This window comes from Xyrauchen texanus, chromosome 12, assembly GCF_025860055.1.
Source record: "Xyrauchen texanus isolate HMW12.3.18 chromosome 12, RBS_HiC_50CHRs, whole genome shotgun sequence".
NCBI lineage: Eukaryota > Metazoa > Chordata > Actinopteri > Cypriniformes > Catostomidae > Xyrauchen > Xyrauchen texanus.
The window spans coordinates 23689800-23702455 of record NC_068287.1 but is presented as its reverse complement, the minus strand read 5'-3'; the positions used below and the strand labels follow the sequence as shown (position 1 = coordinate 23702455).

The 12656-nt window shown below is 42.3% G+C and overlaps 1 protein-coding gene across 1 annotated transcript; it reads right to left on the bottom strand.

The window, feature by feature from the left end:
- Positions 1–1434: 1434 nt before the first annotated feature.
- On the bottom strand, positions 1435–2837 carry LOC127653444 (E3 SUMO-protein ligase KIAA1586-like). Its single transcript, XM_052140132.1, has 2 exons — positions 2327–2837; positions 1435–2179 (listed from the first exon to the last, which is right to left on the bottom strand). Exons 1-2 carry the CDS (start codon positions 2813–2815, stop codon positions 1481–1483), a joined length of 1188 nt encoding a protein of 395 aa, XP_051996092.1. The 5' UTR covers positions 2816–2837; the 3' UTR covers positions 1435–1480.
- Positions 2838–12656: the final 9819 nt, after the last annotated feature.

Below are 12656 nucleotides of genomic sequence, written 5' to 3'. Positions count from 1 at the left end.
ATAGATTGACAGCCCTAATTTGAACCTTTCTTTAAACCTTTAATTTTGACTCATGCCTGCTGTAACTGGTTGGTATGGCTTTGACATTGTCTTTCCATTTAAACAGTAATTCAGGCTACTTCATGATCAGCTGCAGGGCACTGAGAGTGATTCAGCGCCCAGCTGGGTCCAGGTTTGCCTTTCCCTTTTAATCAGGAGAATAGGCCTCACTGAACAATGGAAAACTGAACTGGAAATGTCATCATCAAAATTCTCTCCACTGTCACAGCTATCGCCATATAAATCTAACTGAACTACAGTTTAGATGACTGCCAAATGGCCACTTAGGAGGTCCAGACTAGCGATAGGATGAGCCCTTCATCCCGTGAGGCCTGATGTGAGACCTGTTTGATCCCATGCTGAGGAAAAGGGCTGCCCCAGTTCTTCCTTACAAAGACAAATTGCTTTAACTATGCAAACAATAGTTGAGCCAAACCTATCTGGCAAAGGACAGATCATTGTCTAAGATGGTGGTTCTCAATCTTAAGGCCCCCCCATTGTTCAAGACAATTTTCGAAAAGACCCTTGATCTTAATTGTTATCTGTTTTTAGTATTTTAATTTTTTATTTATTTTCTCCCCTTTTCTCCCCAATTTGGAATTCCCAATGCGCTCTAAGTCCTTGTGGTGGCAAACTGCCTCAATACGGTGGTGGAGGATGAGTCTCTATTGCCTCCACATCTGAGACTGTCAGTCCGTGCATCTTATCACGTGGCTTGTTAAGCACGTTACCCCAGAGACCTAGTGCGTGTGGAGACTTCAGGCAATTCTGCGTGGCATCCACTTAAAATTCAACACATGCCCCACCGAGAGCGAGAACCAGGGTTCAAAATGACTTGGGACTCTTGGGGGGTCCCCTAAAATTTAATTATTAAATTATTAAAAATTGTGAAGACTACCTTGCTACACTATATACTGTAGGCAAAATTATATGGACCAATGTTGAAGGTGGGATAATGGTCTTGGGATGTTTTTCATGGTTTGGGCTAGCGGGGCCTGGAGAAGTACCTTATATAAATCTAATCCCTGACATGACAAAGTGAATAACAGGTCATTCTGTCCTTGAGCAAGGAAGTTAACTCTAAATCCACCAGGTGTACTCATCATGGCAGCACCATGCACCTTTGCACTTTTAATCAAATACAAAAGGCATTTCTCATTCCTTATGTTACATTAAATGGAATTTGTAAAACAACTGGCCACTAGAATAATAATGATGTCTGAAAAGACTGTACCTACAGTAGATGGTTTAGTTTGTTTTAGTCAATCCATAACCTGAACTGAAATCTATAAGGAAACGTTTAAAAAAAAAAGAGTAAGATATTCTAATATGACTAAAATAATCCAATAATAACCACATTATTCAAAATCAAAATGTTAGGTGACTAGGCACATATTTTATTTATTTTAAAGCAGTATTTACATTTAAGTACTGTCCCAAATCAACACATAATAGACCACAGTGGTCTGTCTTCACTCTTATTTTTTGCTTCCATTCCTGACTTCTTTGCTGTGGATGGACAGTGCCCCTCTTTAATCCAGGACAGTACAAAAGGCTTTGGGTCAAACATCTCCAATGGGGGTGCATTAATGTCAATGAACAAAACAGCTGAGAGACTTCTGACTCTTAGGCGATTTCTTGACTTACTGGCTGTATCATTCATTGCAGAAAACCCTCGTTCACACTCTGCTGAAGTTGCTAGATATGTCTGGCTTGCAGCTATCAATCTTCTTAAGGTCTTCCCACTTTGATCCTCTTGTAGTTTCCATGAACGGAAATCTTCAACAGCCTCTCTGGTTGAAACACCCAGATCCTTTGCAAGTTCATGTATCTCCTTCTCCCCATACAAGATCAGTTCATCCCTTGTTTTGGGCCAGTTGTGAGGGTCTAATGGTTTTAATGATTTTGTGAGTTCAGAATCTGGAAGACGACTTGACAGGTTGTCGATCACTGCCTGAAAGAACTGAAGCTGATTGACCTTCTCTGTGCTTTCCTTCAGGGCTACTCCCTTAAAGGTTCCCTCCATCAAAGATTCTTTTGCTTCTCTCATTGACATACCCCCATGTGTCTTCATGGCATCCAAAACCTCCATTGTCAGTCTAATGTCCCGGCTGGCATCTGTTAGGGAGGTACTCCTCTTCTGAAATGTATATATATGTAAAGGAGATTTTTAGATTTGTGTGACATGAAGTATCAATCTAACCATATATGCAAACTACTATCTATAGCTTTGTTAAACCACCATAGAACCCATGTTATACTGTACAAAAGATGAATAGGTACTCACTTGCAGTTTCAGTGAAAGGCTTTTAAGTTCCTGAAGCACATCTCTCATGGTGGCTAGGTCCGTAACAAAGCCTGTGCTGGTCAATCTGTTCAGCATCCCGGTGTACTTCTTTCGCTCAGAGTCAGTGAATGTGCGATCTTCGGATGCTGTTCTCATCTGCTGTGCAAGAGCTGGGAAATTCTTCCAGACTGCCTGCACTGTGCTGTAACTGCTGGCAACCCAGCGGATGGTAAATATTTTCCCAATTTTTAGCAGGCTGATATGGACCGCAGAAGCAGCTTCAGACAAGAGCCGTGCATTCTTGGTAGATTGGTGATACATTGTGTACAACTTTGATATAAAATTTTCAAAGTGGTTACATCCTGTCACACATTTTAGGGAATCGTGAACTGCTAGCTCTAGTTTATGTGCAAGGAGGCAATGCACACTTTTAAGTGAAGGGAAATCTTTCTTTAACCTTACAATGAGGCCACTGTCTTTTCCTGTCATTACTGCTGCCCCATCTGTGGCAATGCTTATGAGATGATTCTTTAAATACTCATCATCCAGTTTTGCCATCATCAGACTGTTCTTAAGTGCCTTATATACATTTTCTGCTGTTGTTCCCTCATCAAGTGCAACAAGGTCAAGGAATATGTTCTCCACATCCCCTCTGCCTGTGACATCTGCTCTTATATAAATGACCAGATAACTAATGCCATATGTGCTGCTTTCATCTACTGTAATACTAAGGAGAGACCCGTTGTTCTTTATTTTAGATATCACAGTTTTTTTCATCTTAACAGCCACATGTTCTATCATGTTAATGCATGCATGATCTGACCTGTGCAATTGGCCCATTTTTGCACCATTTGTTTCCTGCAAAGAAACCAAGCGGCTCATTTTTGTAAATGCCAGCCTCTCCTTCGCCACAAAATATGCAGTTTTTAAAGCATTGGCAGTTTCTTCAAATAGAGAAGCAGTAACTGTTGCAGCCATGTTCGGAAGGACTTTTTTCTGTCTCTGTTTCTCTATATTTAAAGCCTTTTGATGGGCTAAACTGTCTCGATGTTTATAGATCTTCTTACGCATAGCCCGAATATTAGATCCTCCTACACCACCACGAATCCATTCCTCTGACATCTGAACACCCTTCTGTGTTGTAAATAGCCTCTTTGCCTCCTTGCAGGCTGTGCATCCTAATTTGTTATCTTTCATGAATAACCATGGATACTGATCCAGTCCATTGTTTAAACTGGGCTTGGCTGCACTGTGCTGTGCTTGGCTGTACTAAGATGAGCTGGTCTGTGCTTGGCTGTACTGAGCTGAGCTGGTCTGTACTTGGCTGTATTGAGCTGAGCTGGTTTGAACTTGGCTGTACTGAGCTGAGCTGGTCTGTGCTTGGCTGTATTGAGCTGAGCTGGTTTGTACTTGGCTGTACTGAGCTGAGCTGGTCTGTACTTGGCTGTATTGAGCTGAGCTGGTCTGTACTTGGCTGTATTGAGCTGAGCTGGTCTGTGCTTGGCTGTATTGAGCTGAGCTGGTCTGTGCTTGGCTGTATTGAGCTGAGCTGGTCTGTGCTTGGCTGTACTGTGCTGTGCTTGGCTGTACTGAGCTGAGCTGGTCTGGGCTTGGCTGTATTGAGTTGAGCTGGTCTGTGCTTGGCTGTACTGAGCTGAGCTGGTCTGTGCTTGGCTGTACTGTGCTGTGCTCGGCTGTATTGAGCTGAGCTGGTCTGTGCTTGGCTGTACTGTGCTGTGCTCGGCTGTATTGAGTTGAGCTGGTCTGTGCTTGGCTGTACTGAGCTGAGCTGGTCTGTGCTTGGCTGTACTGTGCTGTGCTCGGCTGTATTGAGCTGAGCTGGTCTGTGCTTGGCTGTACTGTGCTGTGCTCGGCTGTATTGAGTTGAGCTGGTCTGTGCTTGGCTGTACTGAGCTGAGCTGGTCTGTGCTTGGCTGTATTGAGTTGAGCTGGTCTGTGCTTGGCTGTACTGTGCTGTGCTCAGCTGTATTGAGCTGAGCTGGTCTGGGCTTGGCTGCACTGTGCTGTGCTTGGCTGTACTGAGCTGAGCTGGTCTGTGCTTGGCTGTACTGAGCTGAGCTGGTCTGTGCTTGGCTGTACTGTGCTGTGCTTGGCTGTACTGAGCTGAGCTGTATTTGGCTGGGCTGGGCTGAGCTGCTGTGAGCTGGCCTTTTTAACTGTATTCTATAGTGCAAAATATTGATTTAATTACTATTATTATGGTAAAATATTTGGCATATAAATGTTTATTAAATTAAACATATTAAATTAATTTTAATGAAGACATCTGTGAATAATAAGTGTTGGCCAATATATCTACAACTTCCCCAAACAACAGCCTTGTTATCACATAAGCACAATTTACCCTTGAAAAAGTCAGTGATCTTTCTTTTCCCTCTTTTTCTCTCCATGATGCAGGGTTCTAAATTAAGAAAAATAATATTAGCTTCCTAGATAGCTTACCAAGCTCTCATGTACATACTCATTCACATTCACTTTAATCAACTCACAGACTTGATTAAGTCCTGGTTATCTTTCAGTAATCACTGACTGTTAAGATAGCTTTGATTTACTAATTTAGTCTAGCTGTATGGGATTACGTTTGTTCCAATAATAATGAACGTAACTTTATAAAACTGAACATAACTTTTTCTGAAACATCCAGATTATCAATAAACATTTTACCACAAAGATTGTCCATGTTGATTTCAACTGAATCAGTAATTTTTTAAAGAGTAAAATCACACTCTTTGGAATCACGTCAAGAACAATAGCAAACTCTCTTTTACTGGTAAATATTATTTTTTAAATTTTTTTAGAAATTCAGTATATGATAACAAATATACATTGAAATTAACCAATTATCTTTCTAAAATAATCCCTTCATTGAATTTGAACCAAGTGTAATAGAATAGTGTTTTGTTTTTAAATAGTATGTCTTTGAGTCCCAGCGAGAGCTTTCCAATATGCACTATATACACTATACACTGAGTATAGTATATCCAATATATCCAATATACAATATCCAATATACACTGAGTGACGTCTGTACTTCTAGTTCAGAGAGCACCTGTCCAACAAAAGCTCACTATCCAATCAGAGTAGATCACAGTTAAGCCCGCCCCAACTAGAGGTTTGTGTCAAAAAAAAAAAAAAGCATATGAAGGAAAAAAAAAAACAGCAAACGAAAAACTGCGAAGCATTAACGAAATCTGTGGCAATGCATTAGGAATCCACGATTTGCGAAAAGCGAAGCTTTGAAAAACATTTAACAAAGTATGAAGCTTATTTGAAGAGCTGGTTACATGTTTGTGACTGAGTTAATTTATTTACTTATTTTTTCATTTTCATTGTGTTTTTCTTCTTTTGTAATGGCATATTTTCGATTGTTTCTGAAAAAGTTACGTTCAGTTTTATAAAGTTACGTTCATTATTATTGGAACAAACCAAACGTAATCATATAGCTGCTAGGTCTGCTGTTATCTGGCAGATCATTTGGCTTCATACACATAGGCTACAGCTAGAAACAAACGCTGACAAACGCACTCTTCTAATTATTACACTTGGTATCTAGTTAATGCAACTTTTGATATAGAAACTCGAACTCCTAATATTTTACTATAAGCAATTATTATGGAGATATAAACATAATCCAAGCACTTACAGGATTTTCACTCAGGAGGTCTCGGTTTTGCTGCGTTCAGCTACAGACTGTGTCATGTGTCTGCGGGAGCGCTGCGAAACCACAATCTGTGACGCTGTAATCGGCTAATATTTGCCCTGATTGCTGCCTAGAGCTAGGAAATTAATTAATTACTGTTAAAAATATAAAACGTCAATAAAGATCTTTAATTTTCAAAATAATTTTTATTGTTAAAATATATTTGTCGGGGACCCCCCCAAAATCAAAAAATAAATTCTTATGGGGGGTCCCTAATGCCTTATGGGGGGTCCGGGACCCCCCCAGACCCCCCTCATTTCGAACCCTGGCGAGAACCACATTATAATGACCACGAGGAGGTTAACCCAACATGACTCTACCCACCCTAGCAACCGGGCCAATTGGTTGATTAGGAAGCCTGACTGGAGTCACTCAGCTCGCCCTGGATTCAAACTTGCGACTCCAGATGTGGTAGTCAGCCTCTTTACCCCCCACTATTTTTATTTTTAAGATTGTTGTAATATAAGATTATTTAATCATCTTGAAGTCCCCTTGGGAGTTTGCTGAATCCCCCTAGTGTGCACCAATCCCTGGATGAGGAGATATGTAAGTAGGTTCCAGAGGGTACAAGAATTAGATTTTTGCTGTTGAATCTATCAAAATGTATGGCTAAAACAATTATAAGGATTAGGGATGGGTAAAAATATAGATTTTTCAAATTTATAGTGATCTTCATTCGAACAATCTTATTTTCTTTTTCTTAATAATGTTGTCATCATTTACTCGCCCTCATGTTGTTCCAAACCCATTTAAAAAAAAAAAATTGGAATAGAAATGCTGGGAAGAAGGTTAGCATTAGTCACTATTCACTTTCATTAGATGGTAAAATATGCAATGAAAGTGAATTTTCAATCTCCTTTTTTATTCCACAGAAGAAAAAGTTATAACTAAACTAAAACTTTAATTACTCTGTCCCATGTAGCAAAGTCCTTATCATTCTTTCGTAACTCTGAATTCTTTCACCTGGATTCTTTTTCCTGTTCATTGTGATTAAATCAAACACTTCATGCCAGAGCTCATATCAAGGACTCTATCAAACACATATAATTAGCCCTAGCAGTGGACTCCCTTTTCTCCAGGCAGCATGTGTGCACCCCACAGTGAGGATGGATTAGATAATATGTGCCAAATTAAAATCCCACTGAGCAGTCAGTAGTGTTTGTTTTCCTTTTTTTAATTCCAACTCTTTTGAACACAATGTAGAAAACTCTAGCCAGGCCAGCTCACAGCAATAGGGTGGCAGCCTCATTAGTGTAATGTAATAAGGGCTCCCTTTCTGTCACTCACTCGATGTTGTGTCGATGTAGTGACATTAATGGTCGCTCTTGGGAGCCCCAAAACACCCAATGAGAATTGGCGAGTGGAATTTGCATGCCACTCCCCCAGACATACGGGTATAAAAGGAGCTGGAATGCATCCATTAATTCCGATTTTTTTCTTCGGAGCCAAGCGGTTGTGTGTCAGCGAGCTGAATACTACTGCTGGTCCTTTCACCTCTCAAGAAGCGTATGCTGTTGGATATACGGCGCATTCCAGCAGCTTTCTCTCCATCTGCATGATCAGCACTAAAAGACTATATATTCTGAGCTAAAAAGTATATTTTCCTCTATTAGAGGGAACACATTGATATGAACATCTTTTTAAAGAGTTGTCTTTCTAAAGATGCCCTTCCATCTTTGTGTAGTTTCTGGGTGCGGTCGTTACCTCTCCACCTCTGATGGCCACGATCGCTGTCTCATGTGTCTGGGCCATAAACATGTTGAGGAAGCATTCGTGGATGGTTCATGTTCTTATTGCAAGATCATGACCATGGCAACATTGCAGTCGCGGCTTTTTCTCTTTCAAGGGAAAAGATCATAGGTAAAAGGTCCCCCGTGCCAGACCTTTTACCAATGGGTAGGAGGTCAGCCCGATTGACGCTGGAGGCGATTTGGGGGCTCCAAAGTTTTAGGTTCTGCCAGATAATCCCCCGCGGACCGCACATTCCTCAGCACTCTCATTTGTTCCTGTCCAGTTCTGGGATGAGACAGGCAGCTCACCTCAGTGCCAGCCTAATGTCTCTTTCGGAGCTTGTGAGATGGATGAGATTTTGATTGCTGCATCGGAGAGCGCCGTTGTGATGTCAGACGCCGAGGACTCGATTGGGCTAGCGTCTTATAGTGTGCCGGCCCAGTTAGAGGCCAACGCGGAGCTGATCACCATGCTTGCCTGGGCTGCCGCGAGTGTCGGGCTAGAGGGGAAACTTCCGTCTGTCTCTGAGCACTCGTGGCTTGACGATTGGTTCCTGGGGTCCAGGGGTCGGGGCGCTGCTCACTGACACACACCCCCCTGCTCACCAACACGCACATGGCAGAGATGCCCCTCACTACCTTCCAGGTCCCGTAGGACTACATTGTCTCTGTATGTGTTGCAGGAACTGCACTCAGCGACCGACCTCACCCTCTGGGCGACGAAGGTCACAGCGCAGGCACTCGGGCAAACAATGTCCACTCTTGTGGTCCAGGAACAACACCTATGGCTGAATCTGGTCGAGATGAGGGACGCTGAAAAGGCACGCTTCATGAACGCACCCATCTCCCAGGTCTGCCTTTTCGGCAACACCGTCGATGACTTCGGCTAGCAGTTCGGGCTGCGGTACCCACATTGTCATAAAAGAGCAGTTTCCTTTCCTTGGGTCACGTAACCGGTGCCCACGGCTGACTTTACCACGGCGACCGAACACGGAGCACTTGCAGCCAGGTCCCTGCGAACGCGGTCCCCCTGACTTACTGCATAAACCACACCCCTGGGCAGCTGGTTGTGACGAGTCTCAAAGATGGCCCAACAAGCCCTTCTCCACAGTCGCTGACCCGCCCTACGTTGGGCACGCGGAGCAAGGTAAGTGCTTCAAAGTTCCCCTCAGCGCAGCCACCTCGGGATGAAGCGACGCTCCTCAACGTGGTGTTTCCTGCTCCCCCCCCCCCCGCCGCGAGGCCCCACCCCCAGGTACGTCAGATGCGATTGTCCCCTTAGTGCCTAGAGCTTGGACGCGTGGCTAGCGCTTTCCAACCAGTCGCACTGGCTGGCCAGGACCGTCCGACTCGGCTACGCAATTCAGTTCTTTTGGCACCCACCCCGGTTCAGCTGCGTCCGCTTCACTTCGGTGAAGGGCAAGAACGCCATTGTCCTGTGTGCGGAGATTGCGGTACTTCTACAGAAGGACGTGATAGAGCCTGTCCCTCCAGCAGAAAGGCTTCTACAGCCCTTACCTCATCGTACCAAAGAAAGGCAGTGGGTTGCGGCCAATCTTGGGCCTGGGAGTTAAAGATGCAATGCAGAAGCGCACTTTGGCGTGCGTCCATGATCAAGATTGGTTTGTGGCGGTAGACCTGAAGGATGCGTACTCTCACGTCTCGGTTTTACCTTGGCACAGACCCCTCTTATGGTTAACTTTCAACGGCCGAGTGAATCAGTACAAGGTCCTCCTCTTCGGCCTCTTTCGGCAGAGGCAGCTCTTGCCCCGTTAAGGGAAGTGGGCATCCACATTCTCAACTAATTGACTGGCTGATTCTAGCACACTCTCGAGCATTGCTCTGTGCACACAGGGACCTGGTGCCCAGGCATCTCAGCGGTTTAGGGCTTCGGGTCAACTGGGAAAAGAGGCTCTCCCCGGTTCAGAGGTTCTCTTTTCTCGACGTGGAGTTGGACTCAGTCTCAATGTTGCCGCGCCTCACGAGCGAGAGTGCGCAGTCGGTGCTGAACTGACTTCTGCAGAGCAGCGGGCTGGACAACACCCAATACCTTCGAGATTTTACAAACTCAGGGTTGAGCCGGTCTCTTCCCGTGTTTTGTCAGGTACGAACTGGTAACTTTGATAATACAGGACAGCTGGCCGGGTGCTCCGCGTCAGCCTGCGACTGAGCCACCGCACCCTAGGGTGGGAGTCCAGCCGAGTCCTCAGCATCAGACATGACAAACCCGTTCTCCGATGCCACGATCGACAGCTCATCGGCGTCAGGCGGTCCGGACGAGATTGCGGGTCTGCCGTAAGATGAACCGGCAACCTCGCCCCAGCGCTCGGTTGGAGTGTACGAGCGTGATGGGGAGTGGGAGGTCTTAATTTTATCCTGTAATACAATCATGGCGGAGAGGCTCCCACTGAGGTCCCCATATTGCCCCCAGTGCTAACCGACCCCGGGGAGCCGCTGGGGTGGCTTGTGCTCTTACGAGGACAGATAGGGAACAGTTATATTCAAAAAGTATTTTAATTACTGAAGAGATTACTTTGCATTTTATTGTCTTTTGTTTCATGTAATATTTAGTCTATTCAGTTGGAAAACATTTACCCATACAAATGATGCGATCCAAAGTGCATTTGAACAGCGGTGAAACAATTATGTTTAATTCATACGAGCAGACAGTGAAGTAAGTTTGAAGTAAGTTTGGAGCTGCAGAAATAGAAACAAACCTTGTGTAAATTATCATGGGAATATTTAGTTTTTACTAAGATAAAATGCTATTTCTAGCCATTTTATATACATCTGTTACCAGACACGACCATATTTTTTTATGATGAAAACCCACATTACATTATTTTTTCTCTCTAGAAAGACCTTTGGCATTAGGGCAAAAATCTTATTCTTGATGAGAACTTTTTATTGTTTTTCAGTAAATTTTTCAAAAAATCCTTAAAACAAGATCAGTTTGATATATCCTGTTTTAAAAGTAACTCTTAAAAAGTAAGATATTTAGGTTTTTCAGAGAATGTATTTTTAACGCGTATTTTGTCTTACTCTACTGGCAGATCTTTTATAGTCAAAACAAGTAAAACATCTACCAGTGCTGAAGAAGCAATCCAAAGTATTTAGAATGCGTTACTGACTGTGAGTAATCTAGCGGAATATGGTACAAATTACATTTTACAGCTTGTATTCTGTCATCTGTAGTGGAATACATTTTAAAAATAACCTTTCCAAACATGGACATAATACAATTGTTGACAGATTCCAGTGCCCCTGCAACTTGATTTAGTGACTTTGCATTATTGAAGCCCTGATAGTACCAGGAAATTAACTTGGAATCATTTTGACTTGGTAGCCACGGTCAAGACAGGTAGGTGTGCAATTTTAGCACTTGCATGAATTAGTAATCTTCTCCTGTATGGCCTTATCACTGCTCAGTATGTCAATGCTCTAGAGAAAACACGTAGTGGAATTATCCCTGTACTAAGGGGCTTTACATATCTAGAAAGGATTCCAAAGCTGTTTTTCCACTATGGGTTAAAACCTTTGTGTCTGAGTTACATCTCAGATAGACATTGTTTTCCATTCTAACACACATTTCCAAGGCAAGATCCCTCCCACAGCATAGCCTGACTGTAGTGCTCTGTAAATTTATCCTGTAAAACAATCATGCACCAAAAGGCCTCTTTTATGTATATTATTGAAAAAAAAGGAGAATATCACTGAAAATTACAATACAGCATACAATCACCATAAATAATTCAATCTATGCTGGTGGTTAAATCCTAAAGTATTTTCTAAAGTATGTTTCAAGTATGTTGTTAAACCACTTTCATTAATAACCTTGGATTAAGGCACTCCTTGGTCATCTTATTCCATATTTCATACTTTACCCTGGATTAATAATTTACACTGTATAACTTTGGCACCACAATTCAGGGTTAGCACCTCAAGAGCATGTTGCTTTGCTAAACCCAGGGTAAAAGTGGCCTTGACCATAACCCGAAGTGGCCTTGACCCGTTTAGGCTAAATCACATAACTGTTAATCAGAAGGTCGCTGGTTCGATCCCCACAGCCACCACCATTGTGTTCTTGAGCAAGGCACTTAACTCCAGGTTGCTCCGGGGGAATTGTCCCTTTAATAAGTGCACTGTAAGTGGCTTTGGATAAAAGCGTCTGACAAATGCATAAATGTAAATGTAAAATGTAGCTGAACTCGTTCTTAAAGGGACACCATGCCATCATTACAGAGGAGTAGATGACTGATACGAAAATAAGGTGACTATGTAAAATAATAGGCAAACAGATAAAAGATACATGAAATATGCTTGTTGCTGTATCATAGTAGATACTATTTTTTAAGCAATGTAAAAATAATAATTATAATTCAACACCTAGACTAACCTTGACGATTCTTTGACTTGATTTAATATAGTCCATGAATATGAACATACAAAAATATAGGTATTGAATGATTATTAGCAATGTAAGTTAAAAATTTATTTCATGTGCCTTTCTTTACTGAAATCTGATAAATTACATTTGACATATACAGGACAGTATATAAAACTATAGTTTATTTATTCAGCCTACTTTAAAATAGGCTACATAGCATATTCATCAACCCCCACCCATTCTGATGGTTGATGTGAACATTAACTAAAGCTCCTGACCTGTATCTGCATGTTTTTGTGCTGCTATACGATTGGCTGATTAGATAATAGCATAAATAAGTAGGTGTACAGTGAGTTTTAAAGCAAATAGCCTTTTTGTAATATATTGAAATACATGGTGTTGCACATGCACTGATTTATATATAATATATATTATATTTATACTGTGTATACAATTTATACAGACATACAGTATAGTGAGGTCCAGAAATAT

Coding starts and splice junctions, on each gene's coding strand:
- LOC127653444 (XM_052140132.1), bottom strand. CDS start 2,815: ATGACAGGAAAAGACAGTGGCCTCATTGTAAGGTTAAAGAAAGATTTC. Junction 2,180..2,326: donor GCCTTTCACTGAAACTGCAA/GTGAGTACCTAT, acceptor TATACATTTCAG/AAGAGGAGTACCTCCCTAAC.